At 49.6% G+C, this 26,621-nt stretch overlaps 1 protein-coding gene across 22 annotated transcripts in view; it reads right to left on the bottom strand.

Moving 5' to 3' along the window:
• Positions 1-26,621, bottom strand: part of CCSER2 (coiled-coil serine rich protein 2) — a 187,694-nt gene that overhangs the window by 27,944 nt on the left and 133,129 nt on the right. For 21 of the 22 annotated variants that reach the window (XR_007914246.2, XR_011382491.1, XR_011382492.1 and 18 more), the window contains one exon: positions 19,770-24,441. The exons of the other annotated variant lie outside the window; for it this stretch is intronic. Coding sequence is in view for 16 of the 21 variants with exons in the window: in XM_070057960.1 (XP_069914061.1) it covers positions 23,626-24,441 (816 nt within the window). In the remaining 5 variants the exon portion in view is untranslated. Of the gene's footprint in view, positions 1-19,769; positions 24,442-26,621 lie in introns of those variants that run through there. 22 annotated transcript variants of the gene reach the window in all.

Here is a 26,621-nt window from a genome sequence, read left to right as displayed (position 1 = left end):
CTGTGTGAGTGTGTGTGTGTGTGTCTCCCTGTCTGTAACTCTGCCTTTCAAATAAATAATTAAAAAGAAATCCCAGGTCCAAGCCACACTTGATGATCATAACTTGGTCTCCACCCAGTGGACAGCTGGGGAAGGTGGTGTTAGCACCATAGCCATATGGTGTGCGGCCCAGCCAGACCCCAGGCGTGGGAAGAAGCTAGTGGCAGGGAAGGCTCCGGAAGACACTCAGCTCCTGCTCTGTGCAGGGACTGGGTCAGCCTCTCCCAACAGGCCTGAGATTTGGGCACCGTCCCTGGTGGGCAGGGAAGGGAACTTACGCTGGAGGGAGGGCCCTCTGCACACGAGTGGAGCCAGAACCAGCTGTCGGTTGGAAGCGAACAAAAACTGGTCGTGCTCTGGGGGCTGCGTGGATTTTCTGAGCTGAGGTAGGCGTTAGGTTCCAGCAGGTCAACGGCCTCTTGGCCCAGTGGCTGGACCCTTGCACTTCCCGGGAGTGGAAGGAGACTCCACCGATCGCCCCTGATGTCTGGGGGCTGCCAGGAGCATGCACCCCTTTCCCGAGCCCCTCCCAGCTGCCAAACTCAGCCCACTGAGGCATTTAATTAGGCTGTCATTGGACTGCTTATTGGATGTCAGCTCTCTGCCGTAACTGCTGTCTGATTAACACGCTGCCATGTGTGGCCGGGTGCCAATTAGACACCCAAACGGTCCCTCCTGTGTTATTGCCCCCAACAAGACAATCGTGCGTTTCTCAGCTCAGTAACCTGGGAGTTAATTGTATTGTGAGTCTTTCAGAATGAGGGAGCCCAGAGAGAACGCCTGGGCCCATATTTAATGGATGTGCTGCTCTGATGTGGCGAAATCTTACCTTATGATCGCTCCCTTCCTGAGAAATTGGATTGTTCTTTTGTGGAAAGCTCAGACTCCGGGAGGTGTTGGTACCACACTTGGGCACACACATAGGACAGGAAGGAGCTGGACAGGGTGAGGAGGGACAGAAGAGAAACAGGGAGTCAGCTTCCCTCCCTCTCTGCCCAGGCTGAGCATCTCTGCATGGGGTGGACAGCAGGGCGCAGGGGCGAGGGTGTGCACTGTGTACATGGTACTGATTGCAGAGGACAGAATGCCAGCCCTGCGCCATCTACACCCCACAGGAGAGAAATGACAGCTATGTGGCGGTTCAAAGCCCTGAGGCCTGCCACAGAGAGGAAAGAGAGAAGTACAAGAGAGGAGGCCTCCACCTTGGCCACAGGGAAGTGTGCCCTGTGTCCAGGTATCGTGGTCAGCTCCCCTGCACCCACTGAGGCTGGGACCAGGCCTGGAGCAACTCAGCTGTGCTAGTGGCGCTGTTAGATTCTGCCAGTAGGGGGCGCTAGAGGGAGGCTGTGAGGCTGGCAGAGGAAGTGTGACTCGCAGCTTCTTGTGGTTCGCTCCCCAGATGGCCCCGAAGGTCAGGGCTGGACCAAGCCAAAGCCAGGAGCCAGGAGTTTCTTTCATCTATCCCACATGGGTGCAGGGGCCCAAGAATTGGGTCATCTTTCACTGCTTTCCCAGGCACATTAACAGGGAGCTGCATTGGAAGTGGATTAGCCGGCACTCAAACCAGAGCCCATGGGGTGCAGGTGTTCCAGGCGGTGGCTTAACCTGCTTTGCCACAGTGCCAGCCCCCAAAGTGAAAGACAACGCATGCTAAAAATTCTTTATATCAGGCCGGCGCCACGGTTCAATAGGCTAATCCTCCACCTGCAGCACCGGCACACCGGGTTCTAGTCCTGATCAGGGCACCCGATTCTGTCCCGGTTGCTCCTCTAACAGTCCAGCTCTCTGCTGTGGCCCGGGAAGGCAGTGGAGGATGGCCCAAGTCCTTGGGCCCTGCATCCGCATGGGAGACCAGGAGAAACACCTGGCTCCTGGCTTTGGATCAGCGCGGTGCACCAGCTGCAGCAGTCATTGCGGGGTGAACCACTGGCAAAGGAAGACCTTTCTCTCTGTCTCTCTCTCTCTCACTGTCCACTCTGCCTGTCAAAAAAACAATTCTTTATATCAGTGAAATTGCCCAGCTGAGACCACAGAGCCCACCCCTGCCAGCCGTGGGCTTCATAAGGAAGGGATCTGCTGAGCACACCTGACATGGAAGCCTGCAAAGGACTCGGGCACAGGGGAGAGTGGGGGGCAGGCTGAGCAGCCTCAGTGCACAGCCCTGGGGACAGCCGCACTCTTCTCAGGCCCCATTTCCTGCCCCACCCCCGGGCACATCTCTCCACCTCCCCATCACCCTTCCCAGGAAGCTGAAGTGAGCTGGCAGCTCCACACCTGGCAGCCCACCCAGGCTTGGTATCCTAAGCTCTTTCAAACTCCTTGGAAGGAGCCACGGGGAGGGGGGGGCAGGGGCAATGCAGATCAGACCACAGCAGGAGACCCCAGCCCAGAGCAGCGTGGCTGCCAATCAAGTGGAACTCTTAGCAAAGCCTGGTGGATGTATAGAAAGGAAGAGGAAAGGGCAGGGGTTGTGTGGGGTGGTTCCTTGTGTGTACTGAGACAATGGTGGCTTTGAGACAATGCAGGCAGCTGCTCTCATGCCCTCTCATTATGGGCCATGACCCTCCCTTTTGCAAGCTCCTCCTCACTTTCACCCAGTGGGCAATGCTCCCTGCACAGGTTCTCAGCATCGGCTGCACTTGATGCTCATCAGTGCTCAAGAACTGTGACCCACCTGACCTCAAGGCTAAACCAGATCCAGGGGCCCAGATCCAGGCTTCACTGTGGTTTGAAGCCTCATCACTGTCACCACTCACACCTCCACCCCACATAATCTAGTACACAGCTAAGTCTGATGCCACCAACCTGAGGCAGCGATTTCCAAGACTGGTAAAGCAGTGGCATCACCTGGGAGTTCAGGGTCACCTGGAGGGCTTGTTACACCAGACCACTGGGCCTCCTGCAAGTCTCTGACTCAGGACATCGGGGGCCTGGGGGTTGGTATGTCTCACTCATTCCCTGGTGCTCTGCTGCTGCTGCTGCTGCTCTGGGGGCCTCACTTTGACAACCACTGCCCTAGAGTAGACAGATTGTGTCAGAATGGCTGGGCTGGTGACTCCAACTAGAAACCAAGCTCAAGGCTATGCCCCTAGGCCTGGGAGTCCCCAGGGAAGTAAGGCCCACATCTGGACCCTGGTCTGTGCTGATGTGGCTGAGTCTAAAGAGCTCCCCCCACCCCCCACTCCACCGAGAGCAGGTGATTCAGGAAGGCACAGACATAATCAGAGTCTAGGTAGCCTCAGCTGGATGCTCCCCTTGGATTCTCGCTGGGAGGCAGCACACACCATTCCTCTGGGGACTTGTTATAGAAGGAGCCCAGGTGATGCACTGGTTTGGATGTGGTTTGAGTGTGTCCCCTCAAGTGTCATGTCAGAGACTTGATCCCCAGCCTGGTGATGTGGGCAGGGCCGGCTGCAAGGTAACTGGGTCCCTGGGGCTCTGCCCTTGGAAGGACTTGATGTAGCCCTCCATCCCCCCTCCATGGTTGGTTCCCATGACAACAGCTGTTAAGAACACAGGCCTTGCCCAGACCCTCTCTGGCTGCCTGTCTGCTCCACACCTGCTCCACCCCTGTGAGGCTGGACCACAGGTGTTGCCTCATCTTGGGCTTTCAGCCTCCAAAACTGTGAGCTACATCAGCTTCCTTCCTCCAGAAAGCAGCCAACCTCGCAGCAGCAGCAGACTGGGGGCCTCTGGGTGCTGGCCTCCAAGTTCATCTCCTCATTGCAGCCTGAGACCCATTAGCTCGACTGCCAGCCAGCACCAAATACAAACTTTTACACTTCTAGTTATTTTAAAAAGAGCTCAAGTGAGCAGAGCTTTGAGCCACTTGGACACAACGAGCTTTGCCTGCCCTCTGCACCCAACAGCTGTTACCCATTGATAAGCCTGGGCCTGGCACTCAGAGCTCTGGGCTCAGCACCTCCTCCCCACACTGCTGAGACTTCACCTGGACTTCACACAGGTGCCCTCCTTCTCTGGGAGTTCCCTGGCCTGCCTCCTCTTCTGAGCGCTGACCTTGGGTGTCATACAGGCTCCTGTGAGGGACTTAAGCACACAAACACACACACACATGCACTGACATGCATGCTCACACACACACATGCATGGACACACACACTCGGGTTGCTTGACTTGCTGGGAGGTGGGGGGCTCGGAGGGGGGTAGACGGGGCTGTCTGCTCTGAGGAACCCACGGGTCCAACCTCGCTTGCTCACCCCCTTAACTGCACTGAGGTCTTCCGCCTGCAACAGGAGCATTTAACACCGTCACCCTGCTCGCTCCGTGACAGCCATGCCTACATCCTCCTCCGTCGCCATTAATATAGAAGCTGCTGCGTAACGACACCAAGCCCCGCTGCGCATTGCCTGCCGGAGACCTCGTTACAAAGGAAACCACCCTGTTATCTGGGGAAATTGGAAGTAGTGTCCCTGGCCCAGGGCAATTTGCCCTCTCGATGTCATCACACCGCGTCCTGGGAGGTGCTGCTCTGGTGCACTCCTGCTCCCCAGCCTGGGATGTGACCTGGCAGAGGGGCCTTTGGACTCCAGCCGTGGGGCATCATGGGGGACCTGTCAGGGGCACAACTCTGACAGCTCTCCCTGGCATGTTTCCTCTTTGCACGGAGCAATGCCCAGGAAGCATGTGGGATGGCAGGGGGTGGGGAGGGCTCCAGCCTTAGCCAGAAACCTTAGCTGCCATCCCTATCTTGCCCAGGTCAGCAGTGAGGGAAGGAGGGGAGGCCAGAGTGCTGATCAAGGCCCAGCCCTGATGCCCCCAGAGTCCTATGGAGGGCTGCTGTGGGTCACACCACCGAGCGGAACCTTGAGTCTCTGCTCCCTACCCCTGAGTTCTAATGGTCAATCTGCCAGGGGAGTGGCCTGGCCCTGGCCCGGGCCCACAGGCTGCACATCCTGGCTGGAGGCTGGAGCTTCAGGATCCCTGTGCTGGGCCCAGACCCTGCCCACAATACCCACGATGGGACCCAGCACCAGCTCCTCAGCCACACCTGTCCAGTGTGAGCATGCTGGGATGGCCCTGGCCTTGGCTCTCTGCAGGAAACAGGACCTTCTGAGCCAGGGAGAATTTGGGGGTAGAGAACGCAATGCCTGCTTTTTGCACCCACATCTGGGCTGGTAAAATCCACACCCGCTGCTGCAGTGCAGGAGTTGGGATTGGGGAGCTCCTGGCCCGTGCAGACAGAGTGTAGCCACACGGAGGGCAGGCAAGCGCCCCTCTGAGGGCACAATGGTCAGAGAGCAGAGGCAGCCGTGGGGGCTGAGGGTCGGCAAGGGGGCCACAAGTCCAAGGATGGGAAATGGCAGTTTCCTCCTGTGTGGGCAATGGCACGGGTCCATCAGGGACCATCTCAAGTGCCCAACAGAACCAGGTGAGGGAACTTACCTGAGTCTGTGGGGGGAGGGGCTGGGAGGTGACCTGGAGGACCACACCCCCAACATCCGTGGGGACCGTTCCTCCCTCCTGTGTCCCCAGATGTGCAGCCCCCTAGGGGCAGAGTCACACATGCACCAGGGGCTGAGCAGGGTTCGTGTGCACAAGGGGCAGCCTGTGTGGGGTGCAGCCACATCAGCAGCCTCAGTGGGAGCCACTCACCCTTAAAGGAAGCCGTGGGAAGGGTGAAAAGAAATGGCCCAGAGCAAGGCCCAGATGCAGAAGCACCGCCCAAGCACTGTGTGTGCACACCTCTGACTCAGGCCGGCTGCCTGCAGCCTCCTTGTCTGTGGGGGCGTGGCCCTGTCTGAACCCAGTGGTGCAAGGTCAGCTTTCCTGGAACCTCCTCTGAAAACCAAGCTCAAGGGAGGGCCTGGTTTCAGCTTCTCTGCCCCTTCCAGGGCCCCTACTGCCAAAATCCCACACTCTTGGTGACAGAGGGAGGCCCAGCCCGGCTCCTGAAGCACAGACAGGCACAGAACTCAGAGATTCTGGGCTCTGCCTGTCAGCCAAGGAGATAGCACAGCCATTGGAATTGGGTGACACCTGGTGGTGTGGACAGGAATGACACCCTGGAAAGCCAGGCGCACCTGAGCTGTACCCTGAGGGGTGGCAGCACAGACTCCACCTGGCTGCCGGCAGGATAGGCTGAGAAAGACGGAGGGAAAGATGGTGCCACTAGCATCAGCTCTCCTCCAGGCTGGCGCTCTGGCTGCTCCCGCAACAAACGGGCCCTGCCTGGGCCAGCCTTGGCCCTTCCTCACTTGCTGCAGCTAACGGAAAGTAAGGCAGGGGCTGGGGTCACCGTGCTCTCCAGTGCCAGAGAAGCAGCTCAGAAGTTGCTGCCTGGGATGGGGAGCAGAGGTCCCCGTCCTTGTCCTGTCTGGTACATGGCAAGGTCACTGTGGGCCAGCTCAGCTCCCAGTGTTTCCTCTTTGCTTCTAGCAGGTCAGTGAGCAGACAGGTGCTGGGAGCACGGGCAGTGAGGGGAAGACGCACAGCCCCAGGCCACACGGAATCCCCAGCGGAGCTCTGGAGCACAGGAGAGAGTGGCCTTTGAGAGACACAGAGCAGAGTCACCCTGGGGAGGAGACGCTCTCCTTTCTTCCTGCAGGAGACCTGCCCTGGGCCCCAGAGCAAAGACAGGACCGCTCACACACACAAGACACAGGCGTGGGCACACATTGCACACCATTCACCCACCCCCCCACACACACACACAAAGACACAGGCATGTGCACACATCACACACCATGTACCCACCCATCCACACACACAGGCATGTGCACACATTGCACACCATGCACCCACACACACGCGCGCGCGCACACACACACACATAGACACACCACCCCTTCTCGTCTTTCCATAGCACGTGTCACCATTCAAGTTCTAAACACTCATCTCACTCCCTGTGCCCCTATAGGGCTGCCCAAAGACATGTCCGGGGCACCAAGTGCCAAGAAGACAGAGCACAGCCCGTCCAGCCTGGCTCAGCCTGGCCCAGCCTGGCCCAGCCTGGCCCAGCCACTCACTCAGTGGTGCCTCCCAGGCTCCAAGCCATGTCCTCTGCAGGGCACTGTGTAGTTTGACCGCGGACATTCAGACCGACCCGTGGGGCCAAACCACCCGGCCAGTGCTGGGTGTCTCAGCAGGGCCTTCTCGCCATCCACGTCCTTGATTCGGACCCAGTGAAGACCTCATATCTCTCTGGCTGCCACTGGTAAGCATCTCTAACGTGACGACTGGCATTTATGAGGGGAATGCCATGTGGGAGGTACCGTGGGCAGTCACCGAGCTACCCAGGGGTGTGCCGAGAACTGGGTGTGACACACAGACTGAACTGAGGTCCTGCAAGAAACCCATCGGCGTAGGCTGCCTTGGAGCCAGCTGCTATCTTTGGGGTGTGGCCAAAAATTCCTGAATTTATGATGTGCTGTGCGCCAAGGCCTCTTGAGCAGTTCTGTCCATTTGGTCACTACAGAGAGCATGGTGCCCTGGGAGCTGCTGGCATTCAGCTGATGTGTGTGAGAGTTCGGTAATGATGGACTGAGAATCGGCCAGAGGAACGTGATTCAGACTCCTGGGAAACGGACTGAGTGCTGCAGCACACAGTGCAGGGGGGAGGACACCCACTGTGATGAGTTCAAGTACGCTGACTCCTGTGTGCTGAGAGTGTGTGCGTTTGTATGCACCTGGGATTTTCTTATGTTTTATTTATCTGACAGGCAAAGTGACAGGGCCGGGGTGGGTGGGAGGGAGAGCCTTCCATCTGCTAGTCCACTCCCCAGTTGCCTGCAACAGTTGGGGCTGGGCCAGGCCAAAGCCAGGAGCAAGGAACTCCACCCAGGCCTCCCCACGTGGGTGGCAGGGGCCCAAGCACTTGGGTTATCTTCCAGTGCTTTCCCAGGGGCATTAGCAGGGAGCTGGATGGGAAAAGGAGGCAGGACTGGATCCCAGGGTGTCCACAGGGCAGTTTACCCCATGGCACCACGACGTCCTGCCCCGGCACTTGAGATTTTGACCAAAGCTCTATGCCCTGATCTCCCAGCCCCCCAGCCTTTTCCAAATGCAAAAAAAAAAAAAAAAAAAAAACCTCTGCAGAGTTATTCCTGGTACAAGAGCAAACCAGAGCCTGCCTTGGCCAGTGAAGTCCAAACCCTGGTCCCCACCACTGGGATGAGCTGTGCACACCTGGCGATGGAGGACGTCCTTTCCGCAGAGTGACCACGCCAGATACATGGGGTTGTCCATTTCGGACTCCAGAAAATTGCTCCACCCCCGCTTCCTCCTTTCCCACTGTGACTCAGCCCTACCTCCTCCCGAGCACTGCTGAGAGCGCCGGGTGTCCCAGCTGATGGAGCACAGTTGTTGGGGACTTGAAGCATCCAGATTCTCCACTTCTAACTCAGCTTTAGTGTCTTCCACATCAGATTCATGAAAATCCCCTCCCGGCCCAGCCTGCATCTCAAGGGCCAGGACCCTTCCCTTCACAGTGCTGAGGACACTGGGGGCTCCTGAGCCCTGCAGGCGAGGAGCCCAGCATCACCTTCCCCCAACCCTTCCTCTTCCTCCTCTCTCTGAAGCCAGGAAGGGGGAGTGGTTTAGACCAGCACACTGGACTAGGAATATGGTGTCAGCCACACAGGCAATTTAAAATTCTTTAGATGTCACATTATAAAACATAAAAATGGGAAATAATCAATTTTCTCTAATGTAGCATACATTTCAAAATGGAATGAGTGTAAGAATTCCTGCCATTGGACCATTTACAGGAGGTGGTGTGGGTCTCACTCTCAGAGCAGCCCCTGAGGCTGTGCAGCCTGATTGGACAGGGCAGGTAGAGAGCTCACCCTGGGAGTCAGCACCAGCATGGCCACTCCCCAAGCCCCAACCAAGGGGCCGGCCCCTCAGTGCTGCCTGTGAAACACAACTGAGTTAGAACTGCTATAAATATGGGTGCCAGGCCGGAGAGGCCCAGTGGGAGTTCACTGACAGCTTCTCAGGGCATTCCTGTCCTCAGAGTCACCCAGGGACAGGACGCAGAGGCCCAATCCCTGTTCCTCTACCACCAGACACACAGGGACCCCAGGCGGCTTTTCCAAATAAATCAGCTTCCACACCGAGAGCACCCAGGTGTTTTTAGTGCTGCTGCTGTTGAATTGTAATGATGCCAAGCCCAGGAAAACTCTTGTGAGGAACAGGTCTGCTTTTTACTGGGCAGTGACGATGCATGGGTTTCCTTTTTTGCCTTGGTTCCCAGGAGACTCGCAGCTAAGTCTGTTCTCAGTTTAAAAAATATCGCCTTACCCACACCTTTATTATTCCTTAGCTGTCTTCCTTTCAGTCTTAGTTTAATACTTCGGGGATTTCTGCAGGGTTTCCATCTTGTGACACTTTTAAGAAACTGCAGTCACTTGGAAATGAATGTGGTGTGTACTTGTACGGAGATCTGCATCTCTGACCTCTAGGTGGCACTGTGGGATAATAAAGCATACCAGCTTCAGCCTTCATCAGGGCCTGGTCCGCTGGGCCAATACTCCATGGAAACGGACAGAGACGTGGAACAGCCTTGTGATGAAGCGCATGGGCTCCTGACACACGTGGCCTGACTGCGAGTGCGTTTGGGCCATTCACTAGCTGTGAGCTCAGCCCGGCCAACTTCAGAGCCTCAGCTTCTTCCTCTCTGTAACGTGGAGACGCTGCTGCCAGTGCCACAGGATTGCAGCACGCGTCAGGGCAGGATGTAAAGCACTAACGACCACGCCTGGCACACACACCCGTCCTGAGTGGTAATCAACACAGGAAGCAGCAGACACCTGGTATACCAATGCGCCTGTGAGTCTGTGTGATGTTTCTGTTGCCGCTGTTATAACTTTGAGATACAAAGAGAGACCTGAGAGAGAGCTCTCTCACCCTCTGGTGCATTCTATAATGCCTGCAACAGCCAGGGCTGGCTGGACCAGGCCAAAGTCATGGGCCTGGGACTCAGTCTGGGTCTCCCACCTGAGTGGCAGGCACCCAATTAGTTAAGCCATTGCCTCCTGTGTACCTGGGTGCACACTAGCAGGGAGCTGGAATCAGGAGTGGAGCTGGGACTTGAAGCCAGCTCGGCTGGCCTCCGCAAGCACTATAACAAACAACTATTTTCTTTCTCTAAGATTCATTTATTTATTTGAATGGGAGAGTTGGAGAGAGAAGGAGACAGAGAGAGATTTTCTACCTACTAGTTCACTCCTCAAATGGTCAAAATGATAGGGGCTGGGCCAGGCTGAAGCCAGGAGCAAGGAGCTTCAACTGGGTCTCCCACGTGGGTGCAGGGGCCCAAGGACTTCAGCCATTCTCTACTGCTTTCCCAGGTGCATTAGCAGGAAGCTGGATTGGGAGTGGGGCAGCCGAGACTTGAACTGGTGCTGTTAGGGGATGCTGGTGCCACAGGTGGTGGATTAACCTGTTATGCCACAATGCTGGCCCCCATTTTATTTTCTTATGAAATACCTATGTGTTTAAATTCATGGGGTTTTAACTTATAGCTAATTGTAGATTCACATGTATGGCAAGAAACAGTGCAGGGGAGTGTACGTCGTGGCACGGGGCTACGCTGTTGCTGAGACACCTGCATTCCATGGCAGGGCACAGGCTGCGACCCGGCGCCTCTGCTCCGATCCAGCCTCCTGCTAACGCATCCTAGGAGGCAGCAGATGACGGCTCAACTGCTCGGGCCCCTTTCACCCATGTGGGAGACCCAGATGGAGCTCTTGGCTTCAGCTGGGCCAGTCCCAGCTGTTGGCACTTGGGGATTGAACCAGCAGACAGAAAATCACTCTGCTCCTCCAGTAGATGAAAATACACTTTTTTAAAAATAGCAAATAATAGAGCTATCTCTTGTGGATTTTACTAAGTTCCCTACAGCGGTAGCATTTTGTACAGCTATGCAATAGAGTATGTCAGCCAGGACACTGAACCCAACCCAACCCATGGAGCTCTGAGATGTTTGAAGTGGGCCCCCATGGAGGAGGCAGGATCGCCCCCCCGCCCTGCTGTTCCCCGAGTAAGAGACGGGACAGGGTGGAGGTGACGTGGGGATGAACAGCCGAGAAAGATGCCTCAGACACGCTCTCACCACCTCTTCCCAAGTGGAGCAGACCCCACGCCACGTGGGTCACACATGCCTCTGTGCAGAACTTGACAAAACAATCCCACACGTTATGGAATTACACAAGACCATCAACAGCCAGGAGGACTTTGAAAAAGCCTGGCAGGAAGTAAGCCGGAGGGGGTGACAGCTCTTTCTTGAGAATACCACCATGATGACCTGTGACACATCTGGGCTCCATCCCGGCTGCTGACCCAGCAAGTCAAGGACACACACGCCTGTGAACTTGTCTTTGCCTGCCTTTCCAGTTCCCCCTTGCACCGACAGTAAATCTGGCGGGGCCTTCATTTACAACGCTGAACTCTGTTTTGGACAAACAGTATTATTATGTGACCACACCTTCCCCCCACACCTCGGGGAAACAAACCCCCAAACTCCAGGCTTCCTTTGAGACTCCCTGTGTTTTCTATGGCTTTCGGGCCTCACAGTCAGGCCTGCTCAGTTCCCTGGGCCTCCACAGTGTGATACAGGGTGGTATCCAAAGAACTCTATTAAAGCAATCTGAGGTCATGGGGGGCCCAGGCAGTAGCACCTCCTGTGGTATGTGCTGGAGGAACAGGGTAGGAGTAACACGCTTACAATTTCCAGATGGCTCTGAGAACTAGGGGGTCCCAGAGCCCCTCGCCGACACTCCCAGGCCACCAGGCCCATTGGCTGCCAGTGAGCATGGGCCCCACCCTCCTCTCCCTCCCCAGTGTTCAGAGGCTGCTCTGGTTCACAGCTGCTCTTCTCCTGGGTCACTCAGGACCACAGTGAGGGTCAGGGCCCCAGGGAGCCAGTGGCTCCTGTATGACTGGCTTCAGTTACATACGACTTAGGAGGGAAATGGGGCTGTGCAATCAGACAAGCAAAGGGTAGGAAGGCAGCCACATGGGAAAGGAAGGGGCAGAGCTGTCCTAATTTGCAAATGGCAGGATCTTCTATGTAGAAAGCCCCACAGAATCCATAAAAGCATTATCACAACTAATCATTATGCACCGTGAGCCTCAGGATGAGATTAATATGCAAAAATCGGGCCGGCGCCGCGGCTCACTAGGCTAATCCTCCGCCTAGCGGCGCCGGCACACCGGGTTCTAGTCCCAGTTGGGGCGCCGGATTCTGTCCCGGTTGCCCCTCTTCCAGGCCAGCCCTCTGCTGTGGCCAGGGAGTGCAGTGGAGGATAGCCCAGGTGCTTGGGCCCTGCACCCCATGGGAGACCAGGAAAAGCACCTGGCTCCTGGTTCCTGCCATCGGATCAGTGTGGTGCGCCGGCCGCAGCGCGCCGGCCGCGGCGGCCATTGGAGGGTGAACCAACGGCAAAGGAAGACCTTTCTCTCTGTCTCTCTCTCTCACTGTCCACTCTGCCTGTCAAAAAAATAAAATAAAATAAAATAAAATAAAATAAAATAAAAATATGCAAAAATCAACAACCTGAAGAGTACAGTCTCTTTCACAACAGCATCCATAGAATACAATACTTAGATATGGATTTAATGGAAGTGTAAGGATTGTACACTGATAAATATAAAACATGACTGATGGAATAATTGAAGAGCTATTTCATGCTTGTGGACTGGAAGACTTGGTATTGGTAAGGTGACTGTTCTTCCCGAATACTTATCAAAATTACAGTGTGCATTTTTGTAGAACTTGACAAGATACTGCTAAAACTTACATGCAATTATAATAGATATGAATGCGGGGGAGGGGAGGTCGGCATTTGGCCTAGTGGTCAAGATGTGTGTGTCCCACATCGGAGTCCCTAGACTCAAAATCTGGCTCTAGCTCCTGATTTCAGTTTCTTGCTAATGGAGACCCAGGGTGGCATCTAGTGTTGGCTCAAGTACTCGGGGTTCTGCCACACCTCATGGGAGATGTGGATTGAGTTTCTGACTCCTGGCTTCAGCCCAGCCCAGCACCAGCTGTCGCAGGCATTTAGGGAGTGGATGGAAACTCTCTCTCTCCTTCTCACCCTCTGCATTTATATATTGTTCTTTCTGCTTCACAAATGAAAAATTAAAAAAGCATCAGGAATGGCCAAAATAATTTTAAGAAACAAGAGCAGAGTTGGAGCTTTCTATCTTTGTAACTTCAACATTGACGGTAAAGCTACATTTCTGAACCCAGTGTGGACTAGCACGAGGACAGACACATGGACCCACAGAACAGACTGACTCCAGAGTAAAATTCTTATAGTTGTTGACAGTGTATTTTCAGCAAGGTGTCCTCAGGACAACCCAGTGAACAAAGGGCAGTCTTTTTAACAAATAATGCTGGGAAACTGGATATCCACATGCAAAACCCCTTACCTCACACCATACACCAAAACTATCTCAAAATAGACCAGAGATTTAAACATAAGAAGTAAAACAATACCAACTTAAAATGTTTATATTTTATATATCTTATATATGTTGACTTATTTGAGAGTCACGAGAGATCTCTAGTCATTTATTCATTCCCCCAGATGTCCACCAGGAAGCTGGGGACTCAGTCCAGATCTTGCATGTGAGTGGCAAGAACTCAATGACTTGGGCCTTCACCTGCTATCTCCCAGGGTCTGCATTAGCAGGAAGCTGGAGTCAGGAGCCAGATATCGAATCCAAGCATTCTAAGATGGAGAAGATGGAGATGTTGCATGTCTTAACTGGCTGGCATCTGAACTGCTGGGCCAGGCACTCACTCTGACAACTTAACTTTCAGATGACACAGGATGAAGTCTTCAAGAACTTGGACTTGACAAAAATTTCTTAGATATGGCACCCAAGGCACAACACAGCCAGAATACAGATCAACCTGATGGCATCAAAATGGAAAACTTCTGTGCTCCAAAAGCCGTGAAGACAAGCAACGGACTAGGAGACAATGTCTGTAGAAAATAAATCTGATAAATGTAGAACATAAATCTGAGAAATAATTCACACCTTGAATACAAAAAAAAAAATCCTTCTAAAAGATAAGCAAGCAAAGGCTTGAGCAGGCATTTCACCAAGGATGAGCTCTGAATGGCTAATAAGCACATGAAAAGATGTTCAACTTTATCAGTCATCAGGAAAATATCAAGCGAAACCACACTGAGACACTATTTCACACCCAAGAGGATGGCTATATTAAAAGACGGTAACAAGTGCTGGTGAGGATGGGGGGAAGTGGGGACCCTCCTGTGTTGCTGGTAGGGACATAAAATACTGCAGTTACCTTGGAAAAGCTTGACAGGTTCTTAAAAAGTTAAACAAAGATTTGTAATTAGATCCAGGAATTCCACTTTTAGTATTCTATCCAAGAGAAACAGAAATGTATGTGCAAATAAAGACTACACACGAATGTTGTTAGCAGCACTATTCAAAATATACCAGATAGAAAACAATACAGATGTCCACCAACTACTGAACAGACTGACTAAATGTGGTCGGTTGCACACAATGGACAATCATTCAGCAGCAAAAGGAATGCACTGATTCACACTATGACTTTGGTGCTACATGGAAGAAATCAGACATGTATAATTTTGTGTTTTTTTTTTTAAAGATTTTATTTATTTGAATGGCAGAGTTAGAGAGATCCATCTTCTACAGCTGGTTCACTCCCCAAATTGCTGCAACAGCCAGGAGCCAGGTGCTTCTTCCAGGTCTCCCATGTGGGTACAGGGACCCAAGCACTTGGGCCATCTTCTGCTGCTTTCCCAGGTGCCTTAGCAGGGAGCTGGATGGGAAGTGGAGCAGCTAGGACTTGAACTGGCACCCATATGGGCTGCCAGCATCCCAGGTGGCAGCTTTACCCACTTTGCTACAATGCTGGCCCCTATGATTCCATTTTTAAGAATGTTTGAGAGGCAGAGTGACAGAGTGGAGGAGAGACAGGAAAAGAAATCTTTCATCTGTTGGTTCACTCCCAGATGTCTGCAACAGGCAGTGCTAGGCCAGACTGAAGCCAGGAGTCAAGAACTTCGTCTGGGTCTCCTACATAGAGACCGAAGTACTTGGGCCATCATCCACTGCCTTGCCAGGTACACTAGCAGGAAGCTGGAACAGAAGCAGAGGAGTGGTGACTTGAACTGGCACTTTGACGTGGGATGCGGCCTCACTGGGGTGATGGAATGTCCTAAAACTGCTTTAGGATGAGTGAGGCCCACCTGGTACATTTGCCAAAAAGTTCTCTGAACTGTATACTTGTAACAGGCAAGTTATAGATGTAGAATACGTCTCAGTAAAGTACAGCTGTCGCTCAGTGTCTGCAGGGGGCAGCTTCCCAGGTGCCTCATGGACACTACAGTAAGCCACAAGCCATAAGGTGCTGAAGCTCCTTATATGAAAGGTCTTCAAAAAGTTTGTGGAAAATGATTATGATAGAGCGGTGCATTGATTTCACAATGGGACAGGGGCTTCCAACAAAACAAACTTATCGTTTAATTCCATTCCCCCTCTAAACTTCATGCAAGATGATCATAGAAAGGGTATAAGTGCCTGCCCATAACATACACTGGTTCCTCTGTCTGCTTTGTCATCTCCTGATGACACAGAATCCAATACAACGTAAATGCTTAGAAATGGTTATCATACTGAATTGCTTAGGGAACACTGGCAAGAAGAAAGTCTGTACCAATGTCCAGCACAGATGGACTTTTTTTAAGAAAACATCTTCAAGTCTCCATTGGTTTAATCTATGGGTGCAGAACCCACAAGACAGAGGAGGGCCACTTAAAAAAAAAGAAAGTGAATTAAGACCCCATAGCTTTGAAAATCCAACCCATGCTGAAAAGACGATTTCACTCCTTACCAGTGAGCGTGCAGCTGGTGGAAGGGACGGGCTGATAGGGCATAGTGTCTTCCCTGTTCAGAGTTGCTCCGTCTTCAAACCACACGTAACACAGGATACAGAGTCCTAATGGAGATGGAGCAAAAGCCTCTGGCCTGCTGGGAACACTCCAGGGCTGGCAGCAGAGGAGAGGGCGCGCAGACTCTGCCTTCAGGCAGCAGAGCAAACGCAGCAGCTTCTCCACCTCCCCCAGCCATGGAACCTGGGGCCCCGGGCTGCAGGAGTCTCCCCTCACCCCTGCGTCCAGCGGAGAACCAGATGGTGCAAGCACAGGGTACAAAGGCACTTGCCTTTGACGCTCCGAACGTGACTCCCAAGTGGCAGAACAAAACAGCTTGGTATGGGAGCTTGTTAAGAAAAAGGCAGAATACTCATCTTCCCACTGGTCACGTGACTTTAAGGTCGCTACGAGGAATGAGGTGGTGAGGTCTGGCCCCAGGCAGCAGTTGCAGAATCACAAGAGCAGAACGGCAGTCATGGGGAGAACTTTATTTCTTTGTAGAAAACAAGTCAAGGGTTCTTGGTCCAGGATCTCCCCTCACCCCGGTTCTGGACAGTGTGCGGTCTTCAGCATTTGTGCCTCAGGGGAGGACCACCCAGCCGTGATGCCGCTGAGAGCTGGGCACCTGGACTCCACTTAGCGCAGGCTTTCCACACCCTCCCCAGGCCACAGGAGCTTTCGCTCAGCACGAAGGAAGTCAGAAGTGCGTGGTATAACCAAAGGCATGGGTCTCCCTCCTTGGTGCAAATACGGAGAGGAGAACTGTGTGGCCAGAGGAATCAAATCACAGGAATCCTCCAGTCCGTAGTGAGTGCTGGGGCACAGCCCTGGCGTTTCCCTGTCCTGGTGTCTAGCACCATGGGACCGTACTTTTAAAATCTAGCCAGGGAGAAGTGTTTGGCACAGCAGTTAGTTAAGCCACCCTTGGAACACCTCCATGCCATACTGGAGTGCTCAGGAGGCAGTAGGTGAAGGCTTAAGTAGTTGGGTCCCTGCCACCCATGAATGATGGGTGTGGGATGGAGCTCCAGGCCTCCGGGGAGTGAATCAGTGGATGGGAGATCTCTCTTTCTCTATGATTCAAATTAAATAAATATTTTAAAAATCTGTCCAATTGCATGATACATCCTGACATACCAGGTATAAAGGTCTGGTTGCCATAGTAAGAGCTGACACCCACAGCACACAGTCCTGCCACAGCAGGACTTAGCAAAGAACTGCTCAATCTATTAAGATCTTCATTTATGGCACTCCTGTTGGGGGAGGGTGTGGACAGAACCAATGACTAAAGACAACAGGGGCCAGTGTGGTGGCACAGCTGCCTGGGCTGCTTGCCCATGAGGCTGGCATCCCATATGAGCTCAGGTTCAAGTGCCAGCTGCTCTACTTTTAATCCAGCTCCTTGCTAATGCACCTGGGAAAGCAGCAGAGGATGGCCCAAGTGCATTGCACCCTGCCACCTGCCACCCAAGTAGGAGACCTGGATGGAGTTCAAGGCTCCCGGCTACTGCAGCAGCATTTCTTGTGGAGAATGAAAGCAAGGCGGTTAGCTTCCACTCCAGCCACTGCCTTCCAAACGTCCTTTTGTCACAGGCCAATATCCACTCTTTTACCACTTGAAATATTACTGGAACTTAAAAATATTACCAAAGAAGTACTCTTCACACTCAGGAAGGACTGACATGGGAATGAACCTGTGTGAGGATTAACAGGCTCTGGGAGACAGCGATAGCAATGTTATGTCAGGAAACTAGGTGCACATGTGAGAACTGTTGCTACCTGTTTTACGCACAGGATAGATATTAATGTGAGGGTTGTGTGGGGGAAAGCCACAAAGACAAGGTCTCCTGGGTGATCTGGATTCCTCAGAGACTCCATGGTCAAATTAAAAAAAAAAAAAAAGGCAAGTAACCAAGACAATCAACAAGACCATATCAGATTCTACTAGGGAAGGGGATGGAAGGGAAGCAAAGCCTGAACCTAAGTACCCAAGTGTGAATGTCAAAGGCAGACTTCAGGGGTGGGCGGGGCACTTGGCTCTGTGGTTAAGAGACCCCTTGGAAAGCCCATATTTCCCAAAAAGTGCATGGGTTCAAACCTCAGCTCTGGCTTCTGTTTCCAGCTTCCTCTTAATATGTACCGTGGAAAGCAGCAAGTGATAGTCCTCTGCCACCCAGATGGGAGACCTGGTAACTGGCTTTGGCCTGGCCCACCCTAGACTGTTGTGGTATCTGCGGAATAGAACCAGCAGATAGCAACTCTGTATGGGCTGAGGTTCTAAAGGGAAACATGGCTTCCAATAGTTAAGAAACCTCAAAATTAAATCTTAAGAACCAAAGGCAAGGCCAGCGCCACGGTTCACTAGGCTAATCCTCCGCCTAGCGGCGCCGGCACACCGGGTTCTAGTCCCGGTCGGGGCGCCAGATTCTGTCCCGGTTGCCCCTCTTCCAGGCCAGCTCTCTGCTGTGGCCAGGGAGTGCAGTGGAGGATGGCCCAAGTGCTTGGGCCCTGCACACCATGGGAGACCAGGATTAAGTACCTGGCTCCTGCCATTGGATCAGCGCGGTGCGCCAGTCGCAGCGCACCGGCCGTGGCAGCCATTGGAGGGTGAACCAACAGCAAAGGAAGACCCTTCTCTCTGTCTCTCTCACTGTCCACTCTGCCTGTCAAAAAAAAAAAAAAAAAAAAAAAAAAAAAGGAACCAAAGGCAGAAGGCAGAGTATGTAATAATATTCCCTACGCCTGAAGGAAATGAAAACACTCAATCAACCACAAGTAAACACAACACAGACTCAAAGAGAAGAATACAAAGGAATTTGGTGGAGGGGAAACCAGCTAAAAGTTTTGCTGTTACATGCAAAGGAAGATGATGAACAGGGATGGAGTCGGTCCCCCGTGGAGGCTGGGTGTGCCCCCTGGGGGGGACAAGAGCTTCACTCTGCACACCCAGCAGCCAGCATGAAGACATCCCACCAAAACTGCCTCAACCTGTTTAAAAATGAAAAAGCCAGAATTATTTAACTCCAGCTTAACCACCTTTTCTGTGGGAGAAAAGGACTCAGGATGGAAAACTCTGGAACCAAGAGCATAAATGAAGAAGTGGCAATAACTAGGCTCAGTGACAATAAAACGGGCAAGTTCTGAGACACTGAAGAACTTGCTGGTAACTTGGATGGCCCTACAGTCGGTACACAAGTGGTAAGAGGTAGTAAATGCCATCAAATTTATCACTCGTGGAATTTCCTTCACTCTTTTTCTGGCATTTATGTAAGTGAGCATTTAGGATTAACAAGCCCTATCACTGCACTAACTTTTTATATCTTACATATGAGGACCAGCACAACTAACTAAATGGGAAAATAAAAATTTATAGATTCTTGTTTTGTTCTTAACATTAGGCAAAATTTCATTAAACATTTTACCTTTCTTGTTTCAAGCTATTTTGTATATGCAACGTTTAAAAACAGTAAGACAAATTAGTTAAAAATTGCAATAGTGTTTTCCTGCTTTGTACAGCATTGTAACCCATAGTGCTATTGCTTCTTCAAATATCCATTATCCCACTATTTGTCTGAGATACACCAGACGTTCTAATAAAAGGGAAAATGAAGCACTTATTACAAATCGGTGAAAACACCGTCCAATATTACTCAATTTGCAACTCCATTAGGGCTTGGGGAGTGATGTGGGGGTAGCAAGGAGCGTGGAAAATAAAATATCAGAGTTTGAAAGAACACAAGCAAATGAACAGTACCTTAGATCTTTGTGGAGAAAACATATGAGAGAAAAAGTCAAATATGGAAGTCAATGTGGAGAAGCACAAGAGCATTTTTATAATTATGAACTTTATTTTTATTTACTATGCCAACATTTTCAAGAAAGAGACTTTACATCTGGTTTTTATAATTCATTTTACAGGCGAATTCTAATATACAGAATATACTCTGAACGTGTTTTTAAAACCAATGGGAAAAACAATACTGCAAGTATTATTTTTGTTTTTAGTTAGCAACAACTTAAGAGACTTCGAATTCTTAGGGTCAGTATTAGTGTTATGGCAATGCTTTATACCAAGGAGAAAGTGGGTGGCTTTTCCCCAACAAGGTTAAATATACCTAATTAGTCACGTACTTGTAGATTGGCACCCACCATCAAAATCATTTATCCGAATGTATCCTTCTGAGTTGCTGCAGCAGAAAACTTCAAGGGCGATATGGAACAATCATTAGAAAACACAGTTCAAGCATCAGCAAGGCCATCATCCCCAAGGAGAGACATCAGATATCTGGATTCTAGCTATGATTAATTTTCAAATGTGTGCCTAAGCACACAAACATAATATAACCCCAACCGAGTTAGCAATACAGCAACTACCATGTGAGACGAAGAGGAAAGAGGCACGGTGCTGCAGCCTGACTGACCAGCACTGCAAACCTGTCTGGTGGCTCCCAAGGACATCCCTGGGGCCCCGGGGACCAGGAACCAGCAGGCTGGCTCTGCCCAGAAACCAAGAGTGCACCTGTGCATTTAGAAGTGACTGTGTGGGGGGACCACGTTCTCTCTGATGCACTGAGTAAAACGAGTCAAATACAAAGGGGACATTGGAACAGTCAAAGAAAACGCAGGGTTTTTATGGGAAAAGTGCCATGCTGGGGGACACAATTCGGTGAAAGGCTGTACTGATATCTTCAAATAGCACAGTTACAGGGAAATTCATTCCAACAAACAAAGCCTCACCCAGTAGGAGGCATTTTGATATTTCAGGCACAACTCTAAGCAATTAAGCTCATTTAAAGTGCAGATCTGGTATTTTCCTTCATTTTCAGATTTTTACTTGTTAAAATACCTAGAAAGTTCCCTAATATCTATATAAATACAATGAACAGTAGCCTATATGTCTGAAAATATTGCACAAATGAAAACACGACTCCAAAAGAAAAAAAATGCTAGGTGGTCCCCGTTACTATGAACATTCTGAATGATGTAACTCTATAATCCTTTGTTAATGCCTTAAATCATGTGCAACTATAACGATCAACTCCTTAGGCCAAGCTTTCCTTAAAAAATTTGGTATGTATACCATGAACAGCCAAATACATCATTTTGCCTACATCACTAAACTTTCTCTTCCACAAACAGGAAACTCAACCAACCCCAGAAAACGTCCCCCTCCAGACTGAAAACCCTCATGTCAACATCTTCACCATGATCACAAAGCTAAGACAATAAGCGATCCAAGTTCCTGTGGAGACGCATTTGGCGCAGCGCTGATCTGCAGACGCAGATCTGCGGTGAGCTCCGACTCCTCAGCAGAGCCATGGCCTCGCTTCCACCTCTCACTTAACACTGACTAAGGAGCAGATCAGCAGGATACTCGCAGTTTTTTAAAGGAAACTGCAGGCCAATACTTCATGTTGTGTGCAAGCAATTTAGATATTTTTCTCTTAGATACATTATGCTTCATAATTATATTGATGAGCCTATCTTCTGCTAAGATTAAGGCTCAACAAAGGTACAGAGAAGTTAAACTGACAGGCTTAACATGTCTGTAAGTTCTTCAGGGAGGAAAAAAGAGCAGGAAAGACATCAGAATAAATCAATGACTGGAGTCAACAGATGGTTATGTAATGGACAATAAAGACATTTCCCTCAGCCTAGGGAGTTAAAAACAAATTTGAAATTTAAACTCCTTAAGAGTCTGTATCAACTTCTAAATCAACCAAAAATCTACTAATTCATTAGACTGTTTTACTTTGGGGAAATCAAGAATGATAGTATCCTATATGCAATATGGGGTCAGCTTTCTTTCTCCATTGAAATGGAAGACCACCCACGTGCCCACTCTTAGCTGCAGCCATTGTGGCCCCCTCTGTGGACAAGGAAGTATTTGCTGCTACGTCCGAGGGAGGACTCATCTGCACTATGTGAGGGACCCGCTGCACTGCAGGGCCTCTCCTGTGGAAGCGCTGCTGCACAAGGCGGAGAGCCTACTGCGGCGCTGAGCACTTTTTACCAAATCTAACAATGATTTCTATCTACCGAACAGCACAGTCGCTGGATGACTGGTGCTCTGACAGGTAAGGGAAGACTGCGTCCAATGGCAGCACACACTTCCTTTGAAATTCCCACTCAAGCACTTGCTGCTGTTCCTCTCTCACAAAGGGACAGCCAAGTCCACCATCTTAAAGACACACATCGTAAAGGAATCCCTAGAAATTTGAATGAGTCACTTTCTTGGCTTCATTCTTTCCAGTACATTTTTGGTCCACTGAGCAAAAAAATTGGTCATGTACGGTGATCTGTCTAAAAACTATTCATGCTGATTGAAGCAGCTGCAGAGGTACAGCCTAAATGTGGCGTGATGTGAAGGACAGGAAGACACGTTCACTGCACTGTCTGACAAGCGGCCTGCAGGATGGTTAAGTTCGTGCACATGGTTGCCTGGAGGTCCCACAGCTGCCTTCTGCGGCACAATGGAATAAATAAGCATAGTGCCTTTGAAATACCTTTGAATAAAATACAATTCCTATCTCAAATTCTGTTCTCCTTCCCAAATCTACTCTTCAAGAAATTCTCATTCAAACGTACACCAACCAAAATGGGAAACCTAGGAAACCCAGAAGAACTAAACCATTATGAATTCTAGCTTTCTCAAATGCATAATTTTTAAATTTATAATTTTTCTTAAAATATTTTCACTTGTTTTGCTATAGAAAATAAGTTTTAAATCCCTATGTATGGGATATTTACACCCCATCCAAGTTTTGTGCAAATATTTCAAGTCCATTATTCCAGTCTTCAGATATTGGCAGAAAGTCAATAAATATAAATATTATAATAAAGACTTAATTCATGATACATGCTGTGGAACCTTTAAAAAGCTATATGAATCCATAAGCTTATGGAGTTCAACACTGAAACTCCTGCACTAACATATGTTACAATTTCAAGACGTAGCTCACTCTCCAAAATTTACCCTACAGTAGCAATGTGAACACACACAAAGGGGCTGTGGCGAAGAATTCCTGTGTGTGAGAAAAACATGATATCAAAGCAACACATGATTGGTTTATAAATAATACGAGACATTTTCAGTCTGGGGATTTAGGTAAATGAAGAAACAGTAAACTAGTTTGATGATCCTAGTAGGGAAAAATAAGACTTACATAGACTTCCCATTAAAAGCCTGATCTCCTTTATTCATCACAAAGCTTTTGCATAGACCTTTAAAATATACAAAACACTGGCCAGAACTCTGCTTACAGACGACCATCATCCATGATCACCACGTCTTTAGTTCCAATAGTAGCCATGTTCACAGGAGAGACAAGTGGGAAGGGGTGAGGTTTGGACAACCACAAGGAATACGGACTTAACAGGACTCATCTGCTAAGTGGCTATTGTGAGTTTTCTGATGTACAGCAAGTGGATACATGGTGACAGCCTTTGGTGGACCTCTGGGATGGGTAAGCAAACTTGTGTTTACCTGAGACAAGATGCTCAATTGGTACAGACTTCAGCCCAGGCTATAAAGTGGAAGAGCCCAACTAGTAGAAACTTCCACATTTTAATTGTAAGATTTGCAGGCTTTCAATGGAACCTCCACCGTGGTAGTAAACTGTACGTAAAGCTATTACAGAAGACTGTGTTTCAAAACACAAAGTGGCAGGTGATGGCTATGTACTTAATGTATCTTTGGTTTAGGAAGACGAGAATAACGATTGGATGCCAAACAATCCCCAGGATGCAAGTTGCCATTCGGATTCTGCATGATTTCTTTTTGTCGTGTGAGTGGCCTTGGGATGCTGGTCTTGGCCTGGACATTTTGAGGCTCTATTCGGGGGGTGCTTACTTGTTTCTGTTTGAAAGAGCAAGAAGGGGGGCGGAGCTTAGACACTTTCAGATTACTTGCAAGATTTGTTGGACTAGATGTTGGCTGAAGTTTTGCTGAATGACATGGTGCGATTATCAGTGACTTCTTACAAGTGGGAGGAGTCCGATTTGCAGATGATTCCGAATCTGGAGGAGGTGCCAAAGAATTCAGAATGGATGGCTTTAAAAGCTGCAAAGACTTGGGCTGAGAAGGGTAGCCCACTGGTGGAGACTGATCTTGTCCAACTCTCTCAGCCTGGTCTACTGTACTTGATTGAGGAGCTGTCTGAAGAGAAGTAGCTACAAACTGCATGTCACTAGGTTGATTCTTTGCCAAATGATAAGGCTCTTGAGCATTCACGGTCACATTCAAGTTTGCTTCAGAAGGTGTCCTCTTAGCCACATCCATCATGAACTGTGGGCTTGACGGAAAAGGCCGGTCTTCCAAACCGCAGTTGCTTTCTTGCCGTAAGCTGTGCGTAAAGCTTTCATCCAGAGGTGCGATGCCCTGATGCGTGCCCTGGGCTGCGCACTCACTGCGGGCCTCGGTAGGTTGCGGCTTTATTAGTTTTCCCTGGGCGTGGTCTGTGGGTCTGGGAAGGCTGCTGGAAGGCTGTAGTACTTGAGGCTGTTAAAATTGAAAACATTAGCGAAAATTTATCTGAAAAATAGTACCCAGGACTAATGTAAGTAAAGTTTTAATCAGGCTGTGTTGACATTTATGCTTTAATATGGAAAGTATTTTTAACAGTTAAAAAAGAAATAATATAAAAGCAAATTTATGAGACACATACAAGAGTGATAATGCAAAAAACAATGATACAGGCAGTTAACACTAAACAAGACTCAAAATTAAATGCGGGAAAAGAAAACCATAAAATACCAATTTATCATCAAATAAAATCGCTGCCTTAATAGATTAAGTATTTACAACCTTATTTTTAAGAGCCTGACAGAATGATTTCTAAAGCACATTGGTTTAATCACCACAAAGTACTCAGATATTAACTGGTGACCTTCAGAGTATCACCCATTTGAAAAAAGAATTTCTTTAAAGTTGTATACCACACTATCAAGTGCTGTGCCTTAAATTACAATTCCAGCAGAGAAACATGCTTTATATTCTCGGTTTATGCTCCAAAAAGAGGCCAATACACTTGGCACACACTAGCCTACCTTTACCATTCTCATGGAGAAGTCGGAGGACAAAATGCTCCAAAGCTTATCTGCTCTGTGTCATCGCCAGCACAGCTGACACGTTACATGCACAGCGTGCACCACACTCAAGAGCGAAGATCCATGTAGTAAAATGAACATGAGCAGCTCTGAATGACAACCAAGAGTCAAACGAATGTGAACTTGCCTCTAGCAGGAAAAAAAGCACAGAAAGAAACCTAAGACAGAAGAGTTCTTGGGCCAGTGTGCCTCACATGTACTCCTATGAAGTTCACTGTGTGGGTCCATTCCACAAATACCAGGAAAAATACATTATTTCCATTACTGCTGGACATCCAGTCAAAAAAAAAGAATTTTGGGGCCAGCACTGTAGCATGTTAGGCTAAGCCTCTGCCTGCAGTGCCAGGATTCCATATAGGGGCTGGTTCACATCCTGGCTGCTTGTCTTCCAATCCAGCTCTCTACTAGTGGCCTGGGAAAGCAGTGGAAGATGGCCCAAGTGGTTGGGCCCCCTGCACCCACATGGGAGACCTAGAAGAAGTTCCTGACTCCTGGCTTTGGATCAGCTCAGCTACAGCTGTTGCAGCAATCTGGGGAGGGAACCAGCAGATGTAAAACCTTTCTCTCCCTCTCACTGTCTATAACTCTACCTCTCAAATAAATAAATAATAAAATCTTTTAAAAATATACACGAATCTTAAAAGTTATCTTTCAGTGGGTCAAACAATGAAAACAAACAGGGTAGCACATACAACTCCATCTGAGGTTAGTTGGCACAAATATTTGTGTATGTGTGTGTGTGCTTGAGAGAGAGGGAGAGACAGTCTATTAAATAACGTGGGCTAAAATATCAAAGAGTACAACAAAGAAATGTGAACTTTAAAGAACCATTTTTCATAAGTAACTTTTTATATGCTAATCTACAAATAAATCTTTACAGTGTCTTGAATTTCTTTAACACAAAGAGCAGCTTGACTTATGCCGCATCCTTTGTGTTTTTTTACTTCTTTCATCTCCTTGATCAGCACTGGATGATGTCTTCCTAGTCAAGATTAGACCGTGAAAGGGCTGGGAGTGACTGAGCAGACTCACTGACTTATGAAAGGATGGTTGGTCATGATAGCATGAGCTGAATTGATATAAAAAAAAAAATCAAGGAGTCGGCACTGTGGTGTAGCGAGTAAAGTCACCACCTGCAGTGCTGGCATCCCATGTGGGCGCCAGTTCTAGTCCTAGTACCTTCACTTCCGATCCAGCTCTCTGCTATGGCCTGGGAGGGCAGCAGAAGATGGCCCAGTGCTTGGGCTCCTGCACCCGTGTGGGAGCCCTGGAAAAAGCTCCTGGCTCCTGGCTTTGGATCAGCTCAGCTCTGGCTGTTGCAGCCATTTGGGGGAGTGAAGCAGTGGATGGAAGACCTCTTTCTCTCTTTTTGCCTACTTTACCTTTCAAATAAATCAATTTTTTTAAAAAGACAAACCACGACTGAAAATTATGCAAAGATATGTTTAAAATAAACAAGTCATCTAAGTTGTTCTTTTTAAGCTAAATGTCCAAGACTTCTAAAGTCCCTGGGCATTTTACGATAAATCAATGAATAAAAGAAGAGGCTACTAAAATCATCACATAATTGAT

This window comes from Oryctolagus cuniculus, chromosome 15 (assembly GCF_964237555.1).
Source record: "Oryctolagus cuniculus chromosome 15, mOryCun1.1, whole genome shotgun sequence".
Taxonomy (NCBI): domain Eukaryota; kingdom Metazoa; phylum Chordata; class Mammalia; order Lagomorpha; family Leporidae; genus Oryctolagus; species Oryctolagus cuniculus.
This window is presented reverse-complemented; position numbering and strand designations above follow the sequence as displayed.